This window comes from Eptesicus fuscus, chromosome 23 (assembly GCF_027574615.1).
Source record: "Eptesicus fuscus isolate TK198812 chromosome 23, DD_ASM_mEF_20220401, whole genome shotgun sequence".
In the NCBI taxonomy this organism is placed as follows: Eukaryota; Metazoa; Chordata; class Mammalia; order Chiroptera; family Vespertilionidae; genus Eptesicus; species Eptesicus fuscus.
The window spans coordinates 11,207,719-11,231,345 of record NC_072495.1 but is presented as its reverse complement, the minus strand read 5'-3'; the positions used below and the strand labels follow the sequence as shown (position 1 = coordinate 11,231,345).

General features: G+C 52.2%; 1 protein-coding gene across 1 annotated transcript in view; it reads right to left on the bottom strand.

The window, feature by feature from the left end:
* Positions 1 to 3,352: 3,352 nt before the first annotated feature.
* The window catches only part of MLXIP (MLX interacting protein), a 43,495-nt gene continuing 23,220 nt past the window's right edge, over positions 3,353 to 23,627 (bottom strand). Inside the window, exons 2-17 of the mRNA XM_008142905.3 lie at positions 14,471 to 14,577; positions 13,512 to 13,597; positions 12,589 to 12,678; positions 12,145 to 12,186; positions 11,607 to 11,778; positions 10,806 to 10,895; positions 10,140 to 10,231; positions 8,544 to 9,198; positions 7,931 to 8,049; positions 7,635 to 7,815; positions 7,124 to 7,251; positions 6,448 to 6,549; positions 6,242 to 6,369; positions 5,967 to 6,090; positions 4,136 to 4,265; positions 3,353 to 3,538 (exon numbers count right to left, since the gene is read on the bottom strand). Coding sequence (XP_008141127.3) covers positions 3,417 to 3,538; positions 4,136 to 4,265; positions 5,967 to 6,090; positions 6,242 to 6,369; positions 6,448 to 6,549; positions 7,124 to 7,251; positions 7,635 to 7,815; positions 7,931 to 8,049; positions 8,544 to 9,198; positions 10,140 to 10,231; positions 10,806 to 10,895; positions 11,607 to 11,778; positions 12,145 to 12,186; positions 12,589 to 12,678; positions 13,512 to 13,597; positions 14,471 to 14,577 — 2,368 coding nt within the window. The 3' untranslated portion in view covers positions 3,353 to 3,416. The remainder of the gene's footprint in view (positions 3,539 to 4,135; positions 4,266 to 5,966; positions 6,091 to 6,241; positions 6,370 to 6,447; positions 6,550 to 7,123; positions 7,252 to 7,634; positions 7,816 to 7,930; positions 8,050 to 8,543; positions 9,199 to 10,139; positions 10,232 to 10,805; positions 10,896 to 11,606; positions 11,779 to 12,144; positions 12,187 to 12,588; positions 12,679 to 13,511; positions 13,598 to 14,470; positions 14,578 to 23,627) is intronic.

The following is a 23,627-nucleotide window of genomic DNA, read 5'->3' as shown; positions in this document are numbered from 1 at the left end:
CCAAGCCTGCACGTCGGAGCCAGTGAGGTAAAAGAACTGAACTGAGGAGGCAAGGGCAGGCAGGGTCAGGCAGCGCGGGGCCTGGCCCATAGCACCCACCCCTGCTCGCTGAGCGAATCTGCTGGCCACGGGTGGGGGGGGGTGGACAGACCCACAGTACAGCCCCGCTCCACTCTGACGAGCTCTTGTTCAGCCAGAGAGCAAACACTTGTGATCTTGAAAACGACGACCCTGCTGCCCCAGGATTCGTTTGGTGGGAAGCCAGGCCTCACAAGGAACGAGGCCCAGCCTGAGAGGCAGCTGGGGCGGAGCCAGCCAGAAGTGCACATGGAGACAGGGGTGTGTGACCCCTTTTGGAGGAGGCTGTGCTAGGAAGAGGCAATGAATGATGTCACCCACTACCACACCCCTTCACCTGGGATGGGACAAAGGGTTTGGACACCACGCTGGGGTCCCATGTCCTCTAAGAATCTAAGTTTGTATTTCTATTGGCCACAGCAAAAACACCTTCAGGCCCGACCTCTGGAAAGGTGAAATGGGGTCATGTCACAAGGACAGGAAGTGGAGAAAGGTGGGTGCCCAAAGACACATATGTGACCTCAATCCACAGCATGCTGGGGATTTCACTGCCCCGCCCCAGCCCCTCCTTCCATCAGCACTAATTTCTGACGTGGGAACTGCTTCCCTGGTGCTGTGAAAACCGCTGCAAAGCTGCGGGTCTGCCACAGGTCGGGGGCTGCTGAGGGTGACAGCGGGTGTGTAAGCCGCCTGGGACAGGAGGGACAGGCCTTCTCGCTTTCAGAAAGCCCCACAGCGGCCTCTGCTCGGTCCCTGCATCCCCACTCATTGTGAAAGAGTGAAGAGCAGTGCAGGGAGCTGATGGCACAGAAAGATTTCACAGAAATACTTGCAGAATGCATGTACCAGACAGGATTTTTCCCCCTTTTCAGATTGATTTTCTCATTCTCCAAAGTGTCAGCATTTTTAAGTTTCTTTTATGGGAGTTGGACAGGAGTGGGAGTGAAAATAAGTGTAAACAAACCACAGCCCCATGGTCAGCGTCTACTGGAGGCGTTGGCAGACTGCCTCAGTTTCCCCATGCCCTGGCCGGGACCCAAGGATAGAGGTCAAGAGGCCCTTGTGCTGGCCAGATTCATCAGACAAGATTCAAAAACAAGAAAACCTGGAGGACAAGCAACAGTGTGTCTGCAGTAAGAGAAAAGCTTTGTGGCCCTACAGCCACGGTAATCGTGAGCACCAAGAGAAGTGGATTTAAGTAAATACCTCAAACAAAAACCTGCCACACAGACACACACGCTTCGAAGTCACACACAGCCTAACAGCCCTAAACGGAATCTGATCACTAAATCAGCAAAAGGGAGAGACGGAGAGAGGTAGGCCAACGAAGCAAGAGGCCAATTTTATATCCACTGAACTTGTTTAAAAAGGCTCCCAGGGAGGGGTGGGAGAAAGCTACAGACTGAGGTCTGGGCTGGGCCAGGCACTGCGGCCACCCCCGCGGTTTGTGAAGGCACGGATCTGCGGAGGGGCCGAGCTCGCCCCTCCATGAGCCCGAACGGCTGCCAATGTTTCGTGTTTCCTTTTCCCCTTTGGCCCTAGGGGAGCCCTTACCACGGTGGTCTTCCCCTTTTGAGGGGGCTTCATGTTAACCTGGGGGTAACGGTGGTTCTCTTACCACATCCCCTTGGTAATGAGGAACCAGCCCAGCCTCGTCTTGTGCTTGCCTCTCAGGAGAGGGATCCAGAGGCCTGTAAACACGTGTTCTGGGGAGGCTGAGGGGGTGAAGCATAGACCAGGGGGCAGGTGACAGGTTAGCGACCTGCAGCAGAGGTGGTGGTGCGGACGGCCACAGGGGGAAGAACCCCCATCCAGCCTCCAGGATGGCCGCCCTCTGAGCACCTTCCTCAGTCCTCCAGGAACCAGGGAGAGCCTCCTAATGGATCAGAACCACAGGAGGTAGCTGTGGTCCCCCTCACATGGCTCCTGGGCCCCCTCAAAGCCCACCAGCTCTCCTGGCCTGCCCAGCACTGCCCATCTCCACCTCTGGTGGGAGGAGACAGAGCCCCCTGACCCTCTGAACTTCACAGCAGGACGATAAAAGCACATTCTTTCAGCCAGAAGGTGCCTTTGGCCGGGCCAGGCTTCCTGGGTGTTAGAGCGCCCTTCACCCGCAGCTACTCTTGCAGACACAGCGAGGACTGGCCCAGACCACCCTCCTGCCACACCTTCCTCTGGACCCTCCGCTGCGATCCCCATATCTGGAAACAACCCGGTGCCCTAGGGGAGCACCCCTCCCCCCACCTCATCAACTCTGAGTGCAGTTCTTCACTATCTGATCTGGGCGACGTCTGGACGGCTGAGGCAGGACAGGAATTCTGCCTGTCGACATTCAATTGCTTCCTCCAAACAGGACAGGACAGCCTTTGGGTGTGGTGACCTCTTTGGTCCGAGAACCGTTCTGGTTTGAGGCTCCTGGGTGAACAGTGCAGACAGATGACCAGGCTGGTGGAAGCACCCTGGAGCCTGGCCTTTCAAATGCTGCACCCAAAGGACCACGCGTGCCCGTCAGACACGGCTGGCGTGTCGGAGGCTGAGTGTGGAAGCCGGTGGAGGACAAGATGGAAAGGCCACTCTGAGAGCTGATACCTGACGAAGCCTCGGACCAAGTCCACGCCACCATTCCCATCAGCGGTGCCGGGGGTGCTGCCCGCCAGCAAGTGGAGCCAAATCGGAACAGGTCACAGGCCATCCAGGAGGGTCTCCGAGCTGGAGCAGCAGCTTCGCATTGTTCGTGTTTTCCTTTTTGTCCTCGTGCATTCACACCCTCTGCTTTTGCACACGTGAGTCCGGGGTTTGCCAGGCAGCTGGCCATGAGAAAGCCTGCGCAGCTGTCCAATCTGTCTACAGGTCAGAGTCTGGGGGAGGAAGGAAACTGTCTTCCTACCGCCCCAGGACGGGCCAGAGCAGGCAGGGAATCATCCAGAGACAACTGCCAGGACGCAACAGACAGGGACTGGGCAGGGACCTGTACATTTTCTAATTCCAGGAGCAGGCGCTGCCTCCTCGTGCCCACCTACTTCCGTGGGCCTGGCAGACCAGCAGGACAGGAATGAACTGTGGTGTTTCCCTGTCTGGGCTGCCCCGAGGGCAGCGGAGGTTGTGACTGAGGTCGCTGAGTGAGAGTTGACAGCAAAGAGCTCCCAAAGATGGACTATTGCTGTTGGCAGGACCCGAACCTGCTTCAGACCTGAGCGCAGCATTTGAGCAGCCCTGGGGGCTGGCGGAGTTGGAGGGAGGCCCTGAGGCTCTGTGTCAGGAGGGGCGTGGGATGCAGCTCCTCTCCACAGGTAGGGAAGGGTCTTCTGGCATCCTGTGCGGCACGTGCCGGCTAAGCACTAAGACTCCCCCGACCTCTTGCCACGTCTGGTGACAGCCTCCGCGGCCTGCTTTGGCAGCTGGGACGGGTCTGTCAGAATGGAGGTGGTGGTGCTCAGATGCCGGAGGGTGCTCAGCACCACTGGAAGACAGGAGGGGGAGTTAGCCCGAAGACACGGTGCAGGTGACCGCTTTGAGTCCCACCACGGATAGTATGCACACGTGGCCTTACGTGTACAACCATCGTGTGACTCTCATGCTTGCCAAAGGAGGAGAGGGACACCAGGACAGCCCCTCTGCCTTTAAAGCAGCTCTCCGAATCCTATCCGTAGCCTGCAGATAGGTGGAGAGGCCTAAGCTCTTCCGGCTTGCTCACCGGTGTTACTACCACTTCTCCATAACCTTAACATATAGACATAGCTTTGTTAGTTAGAAGAATTAAACAAGGAAACATCTGAAAGGGCCGGCCAATAGGAAGAGCTCAATAAACATAAGCTGGATCTGATCGAACTGACACAGTGAAGCCACAGAAAGGCGCTGGGAAGGTCTGCTCCCTGCCTGCCATTGGCATGACTAGCTCAGGGCTCCGCACAGCGCCATCCTCATGCCCCGGGCCCTGTCTGCAAGGTTGCTTACAGTGGGGCCTGGGTTTTCTGCAGCCTCAAGGGTCCTCGTCTCTCCGGCACTAACACGGAGGTGGCAGCCTCAACCCCACCGCCCTGTGCAGCACCTCACTCACTTGGCCTCAGGATGGGCAAGGAGCAGCGCTGGTCCAGCCAGGACAGCGCCGTCCGGTGCAGTTCTTCCAGGCTGCTGGTGGACACCATCCCCTTGAAGGACTCGAACAGCGGCTTGATGATGATACTGAACTGCAGGGCACGTGGGTTAAAGAAATGGTAAGCGAGCGGGAGGGCCTGTTCCCTTGGGGCAGGCAAGTAATTGTGCACAGAGAGCTGAGCGACAGACATCTGGATGAGGTAAGCGTGCCCTTCCGTTCGCCTAAGATGCTCCTATCGAACTGTAACTGACCCCCATTGCTTCCTGGCCTTCTGGCTAAGACCAAGTGTAACTAGAACTGATCACTGAGCAGGCTGGAGGCAGGGACAGAAGCGGTTTTTTTGGTCTGGAATGGATCCTGGTGCAATGATGTGAACACAACATATGTATACAGATGCTCCTTGCCTAATGACAGGGTTACACCTTGATAAATCCATAAGTAAAAATGCATTTATTACACCTAACTTATGGAACATCATACTTTAGCCCAACCCACCTTGAACATGCTCAGAACACTCACAATAGCCTATAGTTGGGTAAACTCATCTCACACAGTGATTTTCAACCTTTTTCATCTCATGGCATACATAAACTAATTAAATTCTGTGGCATACCAAAAATTTATAGATATAAATATATTTTTGCCTGACAAAAAAGTAGGGTAGAATTCTGATTATTTATGTTGGCTGTTGTCATTTTTTAAATTTGACAATCTAAGAAAAAAGAGATCAGTGCCCCTGACAAAATAGTCAAGTATTGCATGTTTTAAAAATTCTTGCAGTGCCCAGGCTGGTTTGGATCAGTGGATAGAGTGTTGGCCTACGGACCGAAGGGTCCTGGGTTCGATTCCAGTCAAGGGCATGTACCTCGGTTGCAAACTCCTCCCCAGCCCGGGCCCTTGTCAGGTCTCGTGCAGGAGGCAACCAATCAATGTGTTTCTCTCACATCAATATTTCTGTCTTTCCTCTCTCTTCCACTCTCTTTAAAAATCAGTGGAAAAATATCGAGGATTAAAAAAAAAAAAATTCTTGTGGCACATGGGTTGAAAATCACTGATCTAACACAAAGCCCATTTTATAATAAAGTATTGACTACCTCACGCAATTTACTATTTGTATCACTTTTGTACCATCCTAAAGTTGAAAATCCCATCTAGCCATTGTAAGTCCAGACCCGTCTGTCACACCCAAGGTTGAGGCAGTGGCCAATCCAGAGGCAGAGTAGTGGCTGGGTGGGCAGTGAGAAGGCAGGAGCCATCCCCTAAAAGGGCCATCTGGAAGGCCAGCCAAGGGTGGCCTTGACCACAGAGACAGGGCCCAGCACACAGGTAAGTGCCTCATGACAGCATTCAAGGCCTGGGGTACCTACTCAGGGAGCAGCCTGGAAGGGCTCTGCCGTGTGGTTTTGTGAGCCTGGTCTCTCACCTGTCACCTGGTACTCATCCCCCGCGCCCCCCCGCCCCTCAAAAGGACAAGCTGGCTGTTGGGACGTGTTAGGCTAGAGGCCACTTCCTTCTACAAGTGGCTCTTGTCTTTATTCCTCAAGGACCCAGAGAGCAATGCTGGCCTGTTCTGCCTCCCCGGGAAGCCCTGACCCCGAACAGTGGCCAATGATAGCCCCACTCCACGTCTCGGGCCTGGCCCCGCTCTCTCAAGGAGAAAACTGACCTGTTGTTTCACAAGCTGAATGACAGCCATTATATGAGAAAATCTTTCTAAAGGACTAGAGTGTAGATGTCTGCTGTTTTGGTGCCCCGGTTTGGGGTGGGGTGGGCAAAAGAAACCCAAGGATACAATCCAGAACTTCCAATTCTGCAGGGTCCGGCTCTTCACATATTCATCAAACATGTCTGTCATGTGATCAAACTGGCGCCGGGTGACGGGGACTCCTGTGGCAGGGAGCAGCTGCTGGCAGGAGCTGCAATGACAGGAAGAGTCAGAAGAAGCTTGGAGCAGCCGGTAACAAATACGGACCCCGGAGGCACCGAATGGGCAGGAGGATCCTGCCTATGTGGCGCACATGTGAGGACTGGGCACCGCCCGAGCCTCCATGATGTGCCCCGTCTCACATGATGGTGGCGTTGAGCTCCTCGATCTCGTCCCGCAGTCGCCGCGCCTCCTCCTGCATCTGGCTGCGCTCCTGTTGCAGCTTGGTGATGTACTCCACTGTCTTCTGCAGCGTGATGGCATGGCTGGTCTGCAGACGGGTGTGGGGTCAGAGCAGCGCCCACGCCCCAGGACCAAGCTCCCCACCCAACGCCCCCAGGCAGCTCACCAGCTTGGAGTTATTAGAGATCAAACTGTTCAGGGTGTCAAAGCCCATCTTGATGTTGAAGCGCCTCTTTTGCTCGGCTGAAATGTGCTTCATCTGCCGGTTCTGTTGGGGAACCGACCCATCACTGCGATGTGGGGTGCGCTGCAGGCCACCTCCCCTCGTCCCTCCTCCTTCCCTCTCAACCTATTGCTGACTGCTAGGGGCAGACTGGACCCTGTGGCCGGGCTAGAGAGCTAAGTGGAAGGAGCGGTGACAGGAAGCTGAAAGGCTCCAGCAGGAGCCAGGAGGGGACAGGATGGGACTCTAGAAAACCACCCCTGAAGCATGGAGTGTGGCAAGGACTTCAAAGTCCTGGCAAGGAACAAACACTGGGGGTCTGGCACTTCCCAGCCACCTGCAAACCTCTCCAGTCCTACAGCTGACACTTTCTGCCACACTACAGCATTCAATCTTGCTCCCACAGGCCATTCAGTGGGTGGAGGGTGGAGAAAGAGGGCTTAATATCAAAATTAAAGGTGCTGACACCCACACTTCCGAGGCTACCTCAGCCTGGGGAGCACCAGCCGAGCCATGGCTCTCCTTTCCAGTGTGCCCCTCGTAAGGACGTGGCTGTCCCAAAGGTCCTTGCCTCCCCATCCTTCCTAGGGAACAGAGACCCCAAAGAGACATATGGTACCTTTAACACAGCCACATTTTTGGAATCTGCAGGGTATTTCCCTGAGCAGTTGTTCTGGGGAGACTGAGGGCTGGGGCTGTGTTCTGAAGCACACGGAGAGGCCTGCCCGGAGTTTGGGCCATCACGACCTGAGGAGAACAGAGACCCTGCTGAGGACAGGGCCGGAGGCGGGCTTGGCCAGACTGTGCCTGCTGCAGCCCTCACACACGAAGGGAACCCCCAGCAAGTCCCAAGACGCAGAAACCCCTCTTCAGCCTCCCACCATGGCCCCCAAGCAAAAACCAAAGAATCATGCTGCAGCATGCCTGCTGCTTTTCTGCTCCTGGCTTTATCCTGCCTGCATCGCTCACTTTCCCAGCCTGGGCCACCAGCAGGCTTATGAGATCTCGCTGCTCGGCCTGTAAGCCCAGGCTCAATCCTGGGGCACCCTTGGGGGCCTCCCCAATCCAGGAGTGGGCCAGCTCATTTCACTCACAAAGTCCCAACTGTCCCAGCCACAGTGACCACTCACCAGAGCCCACGACAGCGCCCTGGGGACTGCCCCCGTGCAGTGGGGCCTGCTCGCCCTTCACTAGGGAGTCTTGCACTGAGCTTGCAGAGAAGAGCCGGGAGATGGGGCCGGGCTGGCTGCTTGTGACGTGGCCCAGGTCTGTCACCAGGATGCTGCTGTGGAACTCTGTGACTCCAGGAGCCTGGGGTGACACAAGAGAGAGGGGTCACTCCTGACGACCATTATGTTAGACGAGGGCCGCCCAAGAGCAGGCCATGCTGTGGTTTAAGGATGCTGAGGTCTGTCCAGGCCCTCACCCTGGCGATGGGAGCAGGCGTGATGACCACATTGGACTGGGACACGGTTGAAGCCAACATCCCTTCTCTCTTCAGAGGGCCTGTCATGATCACTGCTTGTGGCCGTCCTGAGAAGGCAGCTGCCAGAACAAGAAGGTGAGGGGGAGGCCCCAAGCCATGGGGACCTGCTCTCAACGCTGGTGCTAACCCCGGGCCTGGCCAAACCACAATGGGGTCCCCCAGGAGAAAAATGGGACCCTTTGGCTGCCACTGAGACATAGCTTTCCTCACCACAGGGCACAGAAAAGACAAAGCCACCAAGGCCCCTGACATGTTTTTCTAATTTTCCTTTGAAGGGGACAGACTACAGACCCAGGAAAGAGATGACCAGGACCATGTGTTTTCCAACTGGATTGAGACTAATTTTAAAGGAACAACACAGAACACAAAACAGACTAGAGCAATCACATGCAGTATTTCACTTTTTTTCACATCATAATGTGTGTGTGTGTGTGTGTGTGTGTGTGTGTGTGTGTGTGTGATGAATTTGCAAGCCTTGGGGCCAAGGGAATATCCCGGGGGGGGGGGGGGGTGGTGGACGGGGGGTCAGACTCCAGCTTCCCTCCCCACTCACCTTGGGCAATGCAAGCATTCTTCAATACCAAGGACACGGGCTCTGGTTTGGGAGCAGGCACTATTTTGGGGGGCTGCTTGGGCCTCCCTCCAGTCAAGGATACAGGTTTGGGATGCACAAAAGTTAAACGGGGTTGCGGAGGCCCCACAGCTGGCTGCTGAGTGGCTGGAGACAGTGCCAGGCCACAGGGGGATGCTGAGGGGGTGGGGGGGTGAGTGGTGATGATAAGGCCCTGGCTCTGGCTGAAGGTGGTGGCAGAGGCATCGTGCGTGAGAGTGGTGGAAGCCGTGTGGGTGATGACAGCGGGGGACTTGTTGACTCCAGAAAACTTCTGTGGCTGCAGGAAGGTGGGTGGGGTTGGGGGGTTCAGGGGGGTGGCAGAAGGAGGGGCTAGTGGCACAGCAGGAGGAGCCGGCACCGGGGTGGGGCTGGGCGAGAGCGCAGGCATGGTGAACACGGGGAGGAAAGGCTGTGGGACACTCAGAGGGGGCGTTGAGGGACCAAAGTCTGCGGGCTGGATAAAGGGGTTCTCAGGCTGGGAAGTGCGTTCACAGCCCGGCCTATCTGTGGGGTCCAGGGCAGTGGCTGCGGGGGATGCGATGAGACTGTCAGGGAGGCTCACGGTGGGGAGAGAGGTGGTGGACAGGATGCTCTCCTGAGAAGGGAAGAGAAAGGAGTGAGGAAAAAATACTGGGATCACACAACTCGCCATCACTTTCTGGTGCTACACTCCACAAAGTCCAATAATGTCTGCCGGGCACCTGAGATGAACCCCTGGACAGAGGGACAAAGGCGCTTCTCCCATCCCATTACTGCTGATCTGGGGGATGGATCTGTGTCTCCCAGATGTCGACAGGGGTCTTGTTTCCCTTAGAAACTAAATGATAACACAGGGCTCAGACAAAGTGACTGTCTGCACACAGCTGGCTCTCGGCCTGGGAATATCTTGTTTCTGAAGTCCAGCAGGGGTCCCCAAAAGTCCCTGCCATCTTCTGTTACAGAGCAGAGGCAGCCTGGATCCCAGCTGCTCATGGGGTTCCCTCAGGACAGTTTCATATATCAACTTCCAGAGAGGTCACCTCTTCCTAAAAGGGAATCGCTATAAGGAATCAACTGCTCAGATCTCAATCTCTTCAGAGGAAAGTCTTCCCAGAGCCAGATGGGAGAAGATGGGCCAGGTTACTGGTGTCTCACTGCACACAGGCACCAGCCCGAGAGCCCCTTCAGGGCAAAAGTCCTGGCCTCACTCGGTAACCAATCTCTGGTGATTGCTGAGTAAAAACTAAAAGAAATACACAGAATTTCTTTTCATTAGCAACCCACATTTTTCTTTGCTGTCTTGCTTACTTTGTCTTAAATAGTCAGAACAGAGCTCACGGCACACAGGTTACCTGGAGCCTTAGGAGCATATGTTTATGGAGTCGGTCTCCCACCACGTGAATCTCCAGGATGCTTTCAAGGGGGGGGCTAGCATAATTTCTTGTGATCCAGCAGCCCCTAGCACTTTGCTCATGACTGTGTGGTCATGTCATTAGCCTAGCCACGACTGCAGAGGTTTCATGACCAGCCCTGTGCCCCTCCTCCAGCTCCCTCTACCTGAGCAGGTGGGCTGTTGGGATCTGGTGCAGATGTTGAGGCAGGTGCAGACAGCATGGAGCCAAAAATGGAGCGGCTGGAAGAGAAGAGTTCTGAAAGACAACATCGGGGCTTTTGAGCTCCGTGTGTCTGTCACTTCCTTGAATTAAAATGCAAACAAATCAGGCACTGAACCCCACCTTACCCAGAGGAATGCCCTGGCCAGAGGGCATTCCCCCTGAGGTAACTCTGCAGAAAGAGGCCCTCTGATTGGAACCACACCAGATGGCAACTAGTGTGAGCTCTGAAATACTCCCAGGCCTGGAGTTTCACCAGCTCTTACAATGGTGGGAGCTCAAGAACTAGCTTTAACTGCAGGAAACTGTGGGGAGGTGGCCGTGTCACTGGCGCCCTCTGCTGCCTAGAGGGAAAACTGCTCACAATCATGGTCAAACCAGAGGCTCTTGAGACAGAATGAGAAGACCAATTCCCACGACAGCAATGCCCCAGAGAAACTTGCAGACTTTGCAGCTACAACCAAAAAAGAAAGTAGTGCTGGGGAAGTTCTAAGTCCTCCTGTTCCCTATCCCACTCTAACAGTTCCCTCTATGAAAGGGAAGCACCAGTCTGCTTTGTCCCGGGTGAAGGAGATGTAGGTGGCCATGCCCTCTCTGCTCATGTCCTCACCTTGGAAAGGTTCAAAAGTGTCCATGAAGTCCAGATTGGGCTGCAAAGGAATCAGCCCCGGCTGAATCATGTCTGCATTTCCCAGATGTGCTGTAAGGATCAGAAAGGAGACAGAGCAATGACTTTGCCTTCTCAAAGTTGTAGGAACATATGAAAGACCTGGTCCTGCTCAAATTCTAGATTCTTCCAAGAAGAAATGTAGGCAACTGGATGGGATTTCTACCTTCTTGTGGGTTCATGGCCATTCTCTACCCTCAGAATGCAAAAAAGAATGTGAGTTTTTGCAAGAAAGGTCAATTGAGTATCAAGAATGGACACTCCCAGAAATCATGAACAGTTCTGCAGAGGTCCCCCACCCCGTTCCAATTCTCATTCTGTGGGCTCTTCGCTGACGGGTGAACTGGACAACCTCTCAGGCCAGATGAGAGGTCATGCCCAGGAGTGCTTCTCATCTTCTTCAGAGTGAGTCACAGGCCCTGTCACTTGGGCTAGGCACACATCCTTTGCTAAGGGGACAGAATCAGAAATGTGAAACTGATTCAGATCAAACCCCTGCTGTTTCTCACAGTGATACCATGGGCCTGACAGCTCCTAGGTAGACTCAATTTACAGTCCCCACCCACTCAATGCATGTAGCGGTCAGATGTCAATGAGGTTGGTCAATCTTCCTTCTTACCGCCTGCTCTAAACAAGTGACATGCAGCTTCAGAGATGGCCCAGGGGTGAAGCCTGCCCCAGGGAGGCCTGACAGAGAAGGAAACCAGCCAGGCACTCAAAGTCAGGGATCTGGGGGTGGGTTACCTATTTCCCGTGGGTTGGGCCAGGCCACCGGTGGGTGTGAGGAGAGTGTGGAGAAAAGTGTGTCGCTGAATTCTGACATGAGCATGTCTGTGTCCAGCAGGGGGTCCTCCTCCATTGGGACTGGGGTCTTCCATCCGTCCCGATGTTTGTGCCAATAAAGCATGTCATCTTCCTACCGCCAACAGAGGGGATGGAGAAGTCGAACAGGTGGTGGTGGACTCAGAGCTCCCAGCCATGTTGTGCTGGGGACATATGCCCCCTATTCTACAGAGCGGCAGGGGCTGCTGCAAAGAACATGAGTGGGTGCAGAACTGAGGGCAGAAACCCCTGCAGCCCACCCAGCAGAGAACTGGCCCCTTTCCTCAGCCCTTCAGTCCTTCATGTGAGAAGGCAGTGGCCCCTCCGTTAGCCGCAGGGAGAGTCCATGTTCCCAACCTCCTCTGATGTGGGGCTCACTTGTCAAGCCATCCAAGTTATTGCTGTTTCTTGTCAAAAGGGGGTTCCCTATGAGAGTCCTCACATCCCCAAGCTCCCTCACCTGGGCCAGGCTGGAGAGGTCCTCATCCTTGTGCTGCTGTAACTATGGAGAAAAGGAGACAAGCTGGTCACCCAGGGCTCCAGGAAGAGATGAGGCCCTCAGCCTCTCCTCCCTAAAAGAGCGTGGACTCCGGAAACATCCAGGCATCCTCTCTCTGGGGGGCACGTGGGGAGAGAGTCCTGCTCCCTGCCACCCCCAGGCAATGCCCGGCAGAGGAGATTCCTGACCAGTGTTTGTGGATCAAAAAGCCTGTTCACAGAAGGAGAAGCTGACAGCAAAGATCACGGCCACAGCAGGCCCATCACTCGGAAAGCCAGAACACTCGTTCCACGGGCAGCTATGGAGCTGCAGCCTCAGGGCCAGTGTTTGAACGCAGGACTCGGTCCCTTCCTTCCTCTGGGGCCACTTCCCCAACATGCTCTTTTTGGAGCCCAAGCCAGTTACCCTTTTCTTGAAGTAGGTTCTCCACTTGTGATATTCCCGGATCACGATCTCAATGCGGCTTTTCCAGTACTTCCCTTCTGTGGTGATGGCCTGTGAGAGAGAAGCAGGTCAGCAGGGAAAGATGGCGCCGCGGTACGTCCGCAGAAGTCACCCAGGAACAGAGCCATGTCTGACGCCGGGTTGGAAGTCAGCCTGGGCAATCCAGTTCGCAGCCCGCCATGGTCCTAGGCTTCATTCACAAAGTGTGTCCCCCTCTTCTGGGCTGCAAGTGGCCTCTAACTGAAGATGCAATAGCCAAGGGGGGCTTCGGCAGCACGGGTCCTGAGGGTCTGGATTGGATGGGGTCAGACAGAGTGCTCCCTCCGGGTGCTGAGGAGCCCTACAGAGACCCAGGGGTAACACCCAAATGCATGTGTCCAATAGCCACTACTACATTGTGCTGGGGACATATGGCCCCTATTCTACAGAGCGGCAGGGGCTGCCCACAGAATGTGAGTGGGTGCAGAACCGAGGGGGGAAACCCCTGCAGCCCACCCAGCAGAGAACTGGCCCCTTTCCTCAGCCCTTCAATCCTTCCTGTGAGAAGGCATGGCCTCTCCCTTAGCTCAAGGGCCTTATAAGGAGCCCAAATCCCTCCCTGTTGACTTCAAGAAACACTGCAGTCACAGGGAAGTAGAGGGTAAGTCCCAACTGGAAAGTCCCTCAGTCGCTGGGTCAGCCCACTCTGAGAAGGGGAGCCACCTGCTTTCCGCATCCCCATGGCTTCTCAAGGTCACAACAGCTGACAGGACAGCGCAGTCCCAGCATGCTGCCCTGTGGTCTCCCCATGGGGAACCCAACCCTGGCTCCCAGCCCTCATGAGTGTTCTCCTCCTGAGTGAGGGCGAGTTCCTTTCCCGGCCACCCATGACCACTGCCATTTACCTCTGGCCGGCGATGCTCATCCACTTCCACAGAGCCGTCTAGTGGAGTGACGAAGTGGCATACGGGATTTTTACGCTTCTCCAAATCTGGGCAGAGAGGGGGTAAGACATCATCACTGTGACCAAGACCCCTGAAGGAAACTTGCCTCTTGGTCCACACCCTCCCCTGGGGTGGGACCCTCTCCCGTGTGTTCTTTCATTCTCTTTCCCTTGGGAAACAAGATTTCAGACAAACAAAGGGATCCAGGTTAAAGAGAAAGAATGTGTCAATATGGCGTGGGTAAGAAAGGGAAACGCCAGGCTAACACCAGGGTGGCCCAAGCACGCCAATCTCCTGCAGAAGTCACCCAGGCCAGCTGGAGACAGAACAAGGCCGGCCCTGCATTTTCTTTTCTTTTTTTAAATTTCTTTATTGATTAAGGTATCACATATTTGTCCTCATGCCCCCATTCCCATCCCACACCCCTCCCCACACATGGACCTGCATTTTCTTAGACCTGCTGAAAGTGGGGACTGTTCCCTGATGCTTCAAATGTCACCTGTCTGCTACACCCTTTCTGATTCCCCTGAAAAGAACAAACCCCTCCATCCGCCTCTGCCTTTTCGACATTGGGCCCTGGTGTCTATCACAACAGTGGGCGACTGTGTTGTAAGCAACCAGCTAACACGTCTGTCTCCTGCCGACGACGGCACCTTCACCACACAGACCACGTGGTTGGGCCCCTGTGCCTGATGGCGGAGAAGAGTCCAGTTCACTAGGATTTGGCTTGGTTTTCCTGTCTCTGCAGACTGCCCCAAAGAGGCTTCTCTCTGAGGCACAATTTCCAAGGGTGGGCTCTGGAGCCCAAGGTGCACAGGCCTCCAGGTGGAAGAACCTGGAGGGCCACCCCACAGGCCTGGGGGCCCCTGCAGCCTCCTTCCTGCCCCAGCTCCAGGAGCCCCAGCTCACTTGGCACTCACACTGCATGTACCACGCCCGCCAGATGGCGTTATTGAGCCGGATCTTGTCTCTCCACTGGAGCTTCAGGCCCTTGAAATTCTTCCACTTGGGAGACACCAACTTCCCACTGAAAGGCAAGAAAGAGGGAAACTCATTGGTCCCTCTGAAAACGAAGTGACATCAGAAAGTGCCACCTGATCATTCCAGGCCCCCAAATTCTGGATTAATCCATGACAAGTCACAGGTGAGATTGATAGAATATATAAGTCCGCCTGGGACCCCTCCCAAGTGACGTGGAGTAGAGGTGTTGGGATGATGGCCATGGGTTGTTAACTGTTGAAGCAGACTGAGGGCAAGATTCATTATCCTATTCTGTTTATTTTTTGCATATCTTTAAAATTTTCCATAATTAAAAGTTAAAAAGAAATCTGTTGTTCGCAATATATGTATTAAGTCACATTGTACACCTTAAACACCTTAAACTTACACAATGTTACCCGTCAATTATACCTCAGTGAAGCTGGAAAAAGAAATCTGTTGACCACTGAATGAAAGCCAAGCTCCTTTAACCTAGTCTTGGCCCACCTCCCCACAAGGTACTTACAACAGGCCTTTGAACCTGTGGGGCGCTCTCCTGCCTCCAGGCCTCTGCACACATGGCCCTCACTCCTCACGGAGCTCCCTGTGCCCCTGCCCACCTGTTCAGCCTTCAAAACACTGCTCCATCACCATCTCCTCTGAGCAGACACTGAGACCTCCCAGAGCACAGCTCACACCTCAAAGATCACTCACCCATAGCCCTTAGAAAAATGTCTGTGCCCACATCTCCCTCCAATAGACAGACTGCAGCTTCTAGAGGGAGGGCCTTTAGGCATCCCTCACCCTAAGGACCTAGCACAAAACTTGGCACATAGCAGGGGCTCAGGTAGTAATTCTTCATTAATGAGTGAAAGCGCTTGCAAAGCAAGCTAACAACAGGCAAGGAACGTTCTCTGGAGGCACAGCCTCCTCGGACAGCTTAGTTTTCCAAGGGCTCTGCCAGGACCCTCCTCGGAGCAGCTGGCACAGGGCTCCTCTTTTTCAGATGGCTTGAGCTAGGCAAGGGGCTATTTTTGGTTCATACCAAACGGGGTTCTCTGGGTCCTCCTGACTGCAGGTCACAGCCCTTTCCCTTTTCCAGACCCACTCAGAAAGCTCAAGTGACAGAGACATGCCAATAGCTCAACAGCTGAGGTCTTCAAAGACAGTACCCACACAATAAACCTGAGCTGAACCTGAAAACCTGGGTTACAAAGCAAAAGGCTGTGCACCTGGCAAAACCTCATGGCCCCCTTTACCCACTCAGCACCGGGCCAGGCTGAGAATCATGGAATCACATCAGCCAGAAGGCTGTGACCCCCCAGAGAGAAAATGTCACAGCACATTCTCTTAGAATCAGAGGGACAGACAGAGAGCAGCAGCCTCAGCTCAAAGAATTAGGGCCTTCAAACCAGTTACACACCTTCTTCCTCTCTTTCATCCTCATCCAATGGCACTCTGAACCCACGCCCCCACTGCTCAGCTTTCACCCCAGTTCAACAGCCGGCAGCTGCAGTGTGTCAGAGACTCTACTGCATAACTGCATCCTAACTGAACTTTTATGGTCACTTAACTCTTCTGGCACCCATTTCCTGGGTAAGATCATAATAATACTATCACCTCCAGAGTGTTTTAATAAGGATTAAATGTGTGTACACACACACACACAATGGGTGAACCCTAAAGCAAAATGTAAGATGTTAATAACCATCTCAGTGATTTAGATTTACGTTATTACTGAAAGGCCTGATTTTAACACCTCCTGACTTGAAAAGGCCTCTCTTTTGTGCCACTATTGTCATGTGACTCTTCCTCTTCTACAGGAGGAAAAAGGTGACACCCACATGCCCACTCTCAATACCCATGAACAAGGACCTGGGCAAAGGTCTATCCTGAATTCCACATGGCTGTAGAACCACTTGCTTCTTGTTTCCTCATCTGACAAGTCTACTCTGTGCCGTGCGTGAGCTAAGAATGAGGAATGGGATGGATGAGGCAGATGAAGTCCCCAGAGGCCCAAGTGCTGAGTGTTGAGAAGAAGAGCAGAGGACTCTGGGAGCATACAGTCGGCATAACTGACCAGTTTGCCAGTCAGGAGAGGCTTTCTGGAGGAGGTGACATCTAAGCTAAGCCAAGGCCTAGAGGATAAGAAACCTTTAAATAAACCAAGGAGAGGGGGAGAGGCCGTTCCTGCTGCCCGGCCTGCCATGGCCCCGAGGTGAGCAGGAACACACCTGGCCAATGCAGCGGAGAACACTCAGCATGGCCGGAGCCTGTGGGGGTGGGTGCGGCGCTACCAGACAGACCAGGCTGGAGAGCAGAGTACGTCCCAGAGTGCATCAGTCCCACAGCGGGCAAAACCAACCCGCTTCCCCCACCTCCCCAAGATCTGTCAGCAACCTGATGCCTAACCAGGCAGGTGGTTCCAGGAATAAAAACAACAGAAAATGGTCCCTATTTCTTTATTTCCTGAAGGGGGAAAATATCCCAAATATCCAAAACTTCCCTATAACTGATAGTTTCTTCACATTAAAGCCCAGGATAAAAGGCCCCTTTCTATGTTGCTGGATCTCAACCCAGCATTTGCCACCTGCAGAGATGGTGCAGAAGACACAAGCAGGAGAAGGGCGATAATGGAAAGTGGGGGCTCCTGGGAGGAGAACCAGCTTTGGTGCCCTGCAGTGTTTGGTGAAGAACTAACCACTGGGCTTAACAACAAACCCAACCTTATCGCTACTCTGTTACCGAGGACAAAGCAGGGCAACCTGAGCATAACAGCATCTTCTCAGAGAAGTGAGGTCACCCGCCGGCTTCAATTACTTACAGTGAAGGGGGTGGGGAGATGCAGAGAGAGATCAAACCCTGTGAGCTGGAAACCAAACCTGACCGGGTGTAGTTTGGGGGTTCTCGTCTTCTTCCTCATCTCTTGCTGAAATGTTTCACTTTTCCTTGATATTTATGTCAAATGTGGTCAAACTTCAGCAGGAGTATGTCAGATTTCAGAGCACAAACTGCTATTACACGCCCCCCCCCCTCCCCATTTCTGTAATAATATCTCAATAGCCAACAGGTGGCGCTCAACCAACACAAAGAAGAGTCTGAGTCCCACCCACAGAAGTAGAGGGTAGGGTGAAAGGAGAGGTCCTGGATGTTTTCATGGTGGCTGACCACCCCTCCTCCAGGGCAATTTCAAGACAAGAGCTGAAGAAGCGATACACGCAGCTCTTTGGTGGCAAGGATTCCACAGGCAAACTGTTAGGAAACGGGGGCTACATTTCTGTAAGTTTCTTCAGTGACGGGCTTCTCAGAGCCTTTTGTGTGCTGATGTCACTGTCAATCTGAAAGGTGGGATAGAGGAGACATTCCCTATGCCGACAGCCACAGACCAAACCTGGACGGGGACCCTTGTTACAGGGCTACCCGGAGTCCAGTTTCCCATGCAACGGGCCAGGAAAGGCTGGCTGGCTGCTCTAAAAAGTCCCGAGACCTGAAGAGCTTGCCAGAGCTCCCTAGAGCAGTACCCCAGAAAGCACCTATGGTGGGGCTTCTGCTCCCCAGGCCCTGCCCCAGCTTAATTAGTCTTCCAGACATGGATACCTCTTAGTCTAACTCAGGATTATCCCTCTTCCTTCATTAAAGGGTAACCAGAAACACAGAATGGGAGTTTCTGAGACCACTGGCTTCCCCCAGACAGATGAAAGGCCTCCTCTGGCCTTAGCTTCCCAAACCTGCCCCTCCCATATGCCTGTGTAGGTCCTGGGGCTTCCCCGACAGAACAATGAGCCTGGCTTCACCGCACGCCCTCCCACTCAGACCACGGGAAGGTCAAGGCCTATGTCTGACTCATCCCAGCACAGTGCCTGGCACCTGGGAAGTGCTTTTAAATATGGAGTTACTAAGTGAACGCTAAACTTTTCCATAAAGCAAACTCATACTCACCCTGCCATGCCACCCTTCCTAGAAGGCAGATTCATGACATGAAACAGGAAGTTCACAGTACAACAAAGGTCCCTCTGAAAACTGTTGGTTAGAACTAGCAGACCGAATTCTTCAGAGGTCTGGCAAGAGACTGCTCTGGAATGGAAATTAAAGGGCAAGCCTTGCACAGACTGGAGCTGGAATTAAGAACGGGGGAGGGTGGGGCTGGGGCGGGGACTTGGGATTCTGTAGGTCCCAGGTAGAATTAGGTCCTACTCCTAGTCAGCCTATCACGATAGGTCCCAGAACAGTGGTGGAGGCCACTTGTTTGTTCATTTGGCCGTACTTGCTTGTTATGGGACAATATTTCTTTGCCATTCCTGATGCTTCTTAGATGCCCAGTAGCAAAATATCCCTAGCGCTGCCTCCCCCTCACTCTCTCCCAGCTAGGCAGAGTGGGCATGTCACCAGTGAGTGTAAGAGGAGCCGGTGTGGGTGGTCTGGGCTCCTTCCCTCCTCTTGGGAGCAAGCTGCCCACCAAGGGCCCACACTGGTCAGGCTTTGCTCCTGCAGAGTGAAACACTATGGGGCAGTTCAAAACCAACACACATTTCTTTGTACTGACATACAGGCAAGATGGTGGTTACCTGCATTAAGTGGGGGGAAAACCGAAGTGCAAGACATGTAGTATGGCCACGATTTGTACTTTCAGCAGGGAGATATGCACAGACACACAGGAAGGAAGGGAGGGAGATAGAGAGCAAGGAAGGGAGGGTCAGAAAGAGTCAGTCAGGCTCAGGAAAGATAGGCAAGAAACAGGTAGCCGTGAAACTGACTTTCATTTGGAGAACTGAATTAAGGGAGTCAGTCAGAGACTTAGTTTTCATTGTTTAATGTTTTATACTGTTTAAATATAACATTTGCATGTGTTATATTTTCAAAATAAACAAGGAAATAGGATCAGGGACAACCCAAGACCTTACAGGGCTTCTAGTTAATTGGGGAAGACAATTAATCACATGAGCAGACGGAAAATTTGTGCCTGTCAATTTTGTGCAAGAGATCCAAATATGAGGATAATGGCTATTAAGCAGTTTCTGTAATGAGTGAGTGGATGAATAATGCTCAGTCAGATTGGTCCTCTTCCAGGACTCTGATTTTTCTTCAAAAGAGTGGTCTCTATTGGCCTTTCCTGGGATTGGGCTTGGTTCCACAGGCTGCTAGGAGCCAAAACTAACAGGCTCCAGACTGACAGGTTCACTGAGGTGCCAAGGCATGGGGTGCAGCCACGGGCGAGGCAAGACAGGAGAGGGCAATCGCCTGGAGCTGTGGGCCCTCCACCCTGGGTCCAGCCCAAGCAGAGCCTCCTCCCAGAGGAAGCTTGTGAGGTTTTCAGGTCTGGCTCCCATACCTGGGCATGGGTCCTCCCTGTTGAGCCCGGAAATCATTGTCGTGGTTACTTGGTGTCAATTCTGGGGTCTCGTGTATCACTGATTCACATCCAATCCTGTGCTAGTATTACAGTGCTTTAATAATTACAATTTGTGATGTACTTTACCATCTAGTATCTACGTAAGGATAGTCCCATCATTTTTTAAAGAAATTTTTAGAATTCTTGCCTATTTATCCTTCCATGGGAACTTTATGATCATTCTGTAAAGTCTCAAAAGAAAACTATTTTAGTGTTTTGACTGGGATTGCACTTAATTCATAAATTAATGTGGGCAACATGGACCCATCCAACTAGGTCATTATCATCCTAGGTCAGTGTATGTTTCTCCACTTATCCAAGCTGGTTAACTTACTTAGAGTCAGAGGAATCTGAAGCTGTGTGGTATTCCATAAGCTTCTTCACATATGTCCCTTCTCATTTCTAATCATAATACTTTCATTAACATTGAAAAATAATGTAAAAATAAAATACAGGAAGAGAAACCAGCAAGACAGATAAATGCACATAGTTGCATGTGCAAACACAAGCACCATCCACATTTTATTATATTTGACACAGCCCCACCCAAATGATATAGTAACTGCCATCTTCACCTGATCAAAGTGGCTAAGCCACAGACATAAGTGAGGCATTGCCATCACATTCAGTACTAGGAATAACGACCTCAAAGAGCACAGCCTTTCCCTAGCACTTCCATCCTCCTATGGGAAAAGTAATTAATTAGTAGATTCAAATATTCACCAAGGCTTAGACTTTTACATAAAGATTAAAAACACCCCACCCCATTTCAGACATCTGGCTTAAAGAGGAAATAACAGAGGTCTGGGGCCACAATGCACATTTGAGCCAGGACTCTAGAAACTGCTACCAGAGAAGTAATACTAGTAGAAATAGAGCATGTTTGCAAATGTTTCTGAGTTCCTATGAAATCTGGCAAGAAACAAGTGTTATTGTCACCATCATTAGTCATTTTCAAGGTACTGCCAGCTACATCACTTACTTAAAAGGCAGAGAAATCTGAAGCTGTCTGATGCTTTTCAAAGGATAAGGTAACACTCTCCAGGTAGCCAAGATCTATAAATAGGCTTTAAAAGCATTGGCTCCTTTGCTAAAAGTCAGCTTTGACTAATAAAGAAAACCCATGGAATCTGTTCTCTATTAAACATGAAGCCCCAAACCTTAACCTTGACAATAACTATGGTCACAGTGACATCAGAGTAGGTAACTGAAGTTAGTATAAGTACATCTATCAAATTCTAACCTTTCTGGGGCCAGGAGCTGGAGCCCTGTGTTCAATGGTGCTTAACAAAAGAAATTGGTTGATGTGGCTATGCAAAGCATGAATACTGTGGCCATGACTTTCCCCATGACACGATCCTGATTCGTCTACTCAACTCACTTATTTAGCACTGTTCTCAGTGCTAAGAATAGAGCAGTGAACAAAACCAAGTCTCTAGCCTTATGGAGCTTATATTCTATGGACAGACAACCAAGTATGTGCTGTGTCAGAAGTACTCAGTGGTATGGCGCAGAAGCAGGTGGAGAGGGAGCTGGAAGGGCAAAGGGGCATGTGAGCAGATGTGAAAGGGAGACATTGGATGGATCCTCGCTGCTGCCTCAACAAGCCAACAAAACTGCTCGTGCCAAGGATGCTGATAACGTCCACCCTGTCAAATCCAACAGTCACTTTCAGGCCTCATCTGACCAGAGCTCCCTGCAACATCTGACGTTGCTCCTTGGCCCCCATGCCTCACCCCACCCCAGGCCTTCTCTGGACACTCCCGGCCTTCTGGTCACTCCGGCTGCTCCTGTTGAGTCTCTCCTTCACCAGCTTTCCCTCCTCCTTCCCTCAGCCTCTATCTCTGGTGTCCTCGGGACTGGTCCTGGGCTCTTCCTATTGTACTCTCCCCTCTGCTCCCTTCCACGTGTGTCCTCCAGGCTTACACTAGCTGCCCCGATCACTCTCTGGGCTTCTCCGCTCTCCCCTCCTTCCCACCCAGCAAGCCGGAATGCCCTTGACAACGCATGCCTGTTCACATCACTCCCTAGATGGAACTCCTTCAGAGGTTCCCCTGCTCACAGACAGAATAGAATCCCTAAATATTCACCAAAGTAGAGTCCCCCCACCCCATGCTGCCCACATCTGGTTTTGACATATCCTCATTCACTTGTCTAAAGTCTTCATCTTCCACATATTACCTTCCTGTCGGAGCCCTCCTGGATCGCTCTCAAGGTAAATGATTTCGCTACGCCCTCTCACAACATCCTGTACCTACCACAATCCGCAGTTACCTATTTATGTGTCTGCGGACAGTCTCCACAACCAGACTGCATTTTCCATGGAGGAGTGACCATTACTGTTCTGTTCGCCAGTACGAACCGTGCCCAGCACATACCACCACAGCGTATGTGGACAATGAACTCCCGAATGAAACTCCACTGCTGTCCTACTGCCCGCAGAGCCCCACTCTTGACTAGAACAGCCCCTGCTCCCTGGCCTTGCCCCATGCCTCCCTTACCGTCCTGCGCCCAATCCTTCCAAGCAGTCCTTCCTGTCAGAGCACAGTTCTCTTTGCCTGAACCTCACACACTCACATGGATGTGTTGTTTGTTTGATCTTGGTTTATGTTCTCCCCCGTCCCACCTTTCCCCTCCCCTCACCACTTAAAATCAGATAACACATCTTTGTAAATTAACTGATTATCAGTTTTCCAGGTTTGCTTTATTTTAGAGAACACAAAGGAATCGTCCAGATGAAGAGGAGGAGTATATTACAAACGGAACGAGACTAAACCAGGAGTCAGGATCCAGCACTGCAGTCCCAGCTTTTTTTTTTTTTTTTTTTTCAGTCCCAGCTTTGATGCAAAATAGCAGTGAGACTTGAAGTGGGATACCATCTCTGCTCAACAAATCATTTCCTCTCCTTGGCTCTCAGTTTCCCTTTTTTAAGGGAGGGAGAGAGGGAGAAAGGGAGGGAGGGAGGGAGGGAGAGTGAGGAAGTAGCTTATCCCAACTTCCTTTCCAGTTCTAAGCTCCGAACTTCCAGAAAGGGAGATGCTGGCACTAAAGAATACAAATGAGAGATCCCCGAAGTAGGTAGGCATGTGGGGTAACAACAGCTGCCATTCAATATAAGAAAGAAGAAAAGGATCTGAAAACCCCAACACAACCACAGACTTCTGACATCTCTGAGGAGGGGATTTTAAAAAGCATGCAAACCAATAAAAAACTGTGTGCAGCCCTCCTCACATAATAAAAATTCAAAAATAAAATCTGCTTTACCTTTGCCTGCTAAAGATCATTTCCCTCCCATCTGCTACTGAGAATCAGCTGTCAGCCTAAATCTCTCCCTCTCTTCACCCTCTTCCCATGCATGCTGTCAACCTTCCAAGTAGCAGGAGTTTGGGTGGGCAGGAGAGTGGGAGACCAACCCACTACATCAAAGGCCAGATCATCTCTGTCAGGTGGGTCACTATTTCGGAAACACTGTAAGTCTCTACACTGACCCCCACCAAGATGAGCGCCCCCTACTGCTGACACTGTCTCCTGAGATATAGGAACATATTACATCTTTATCAGATTCAAAATATCTACTTTTTTTTTTTCTTTGTGATATACTTATTTTCACTATGTCCTTTCTGTCAAAAGTAATAATTTGTTATTCACCAACTCAAACTGAAACACAGGGGTGGAAGATGAAGTTTCAGTTTATGATCACATCCCCATTT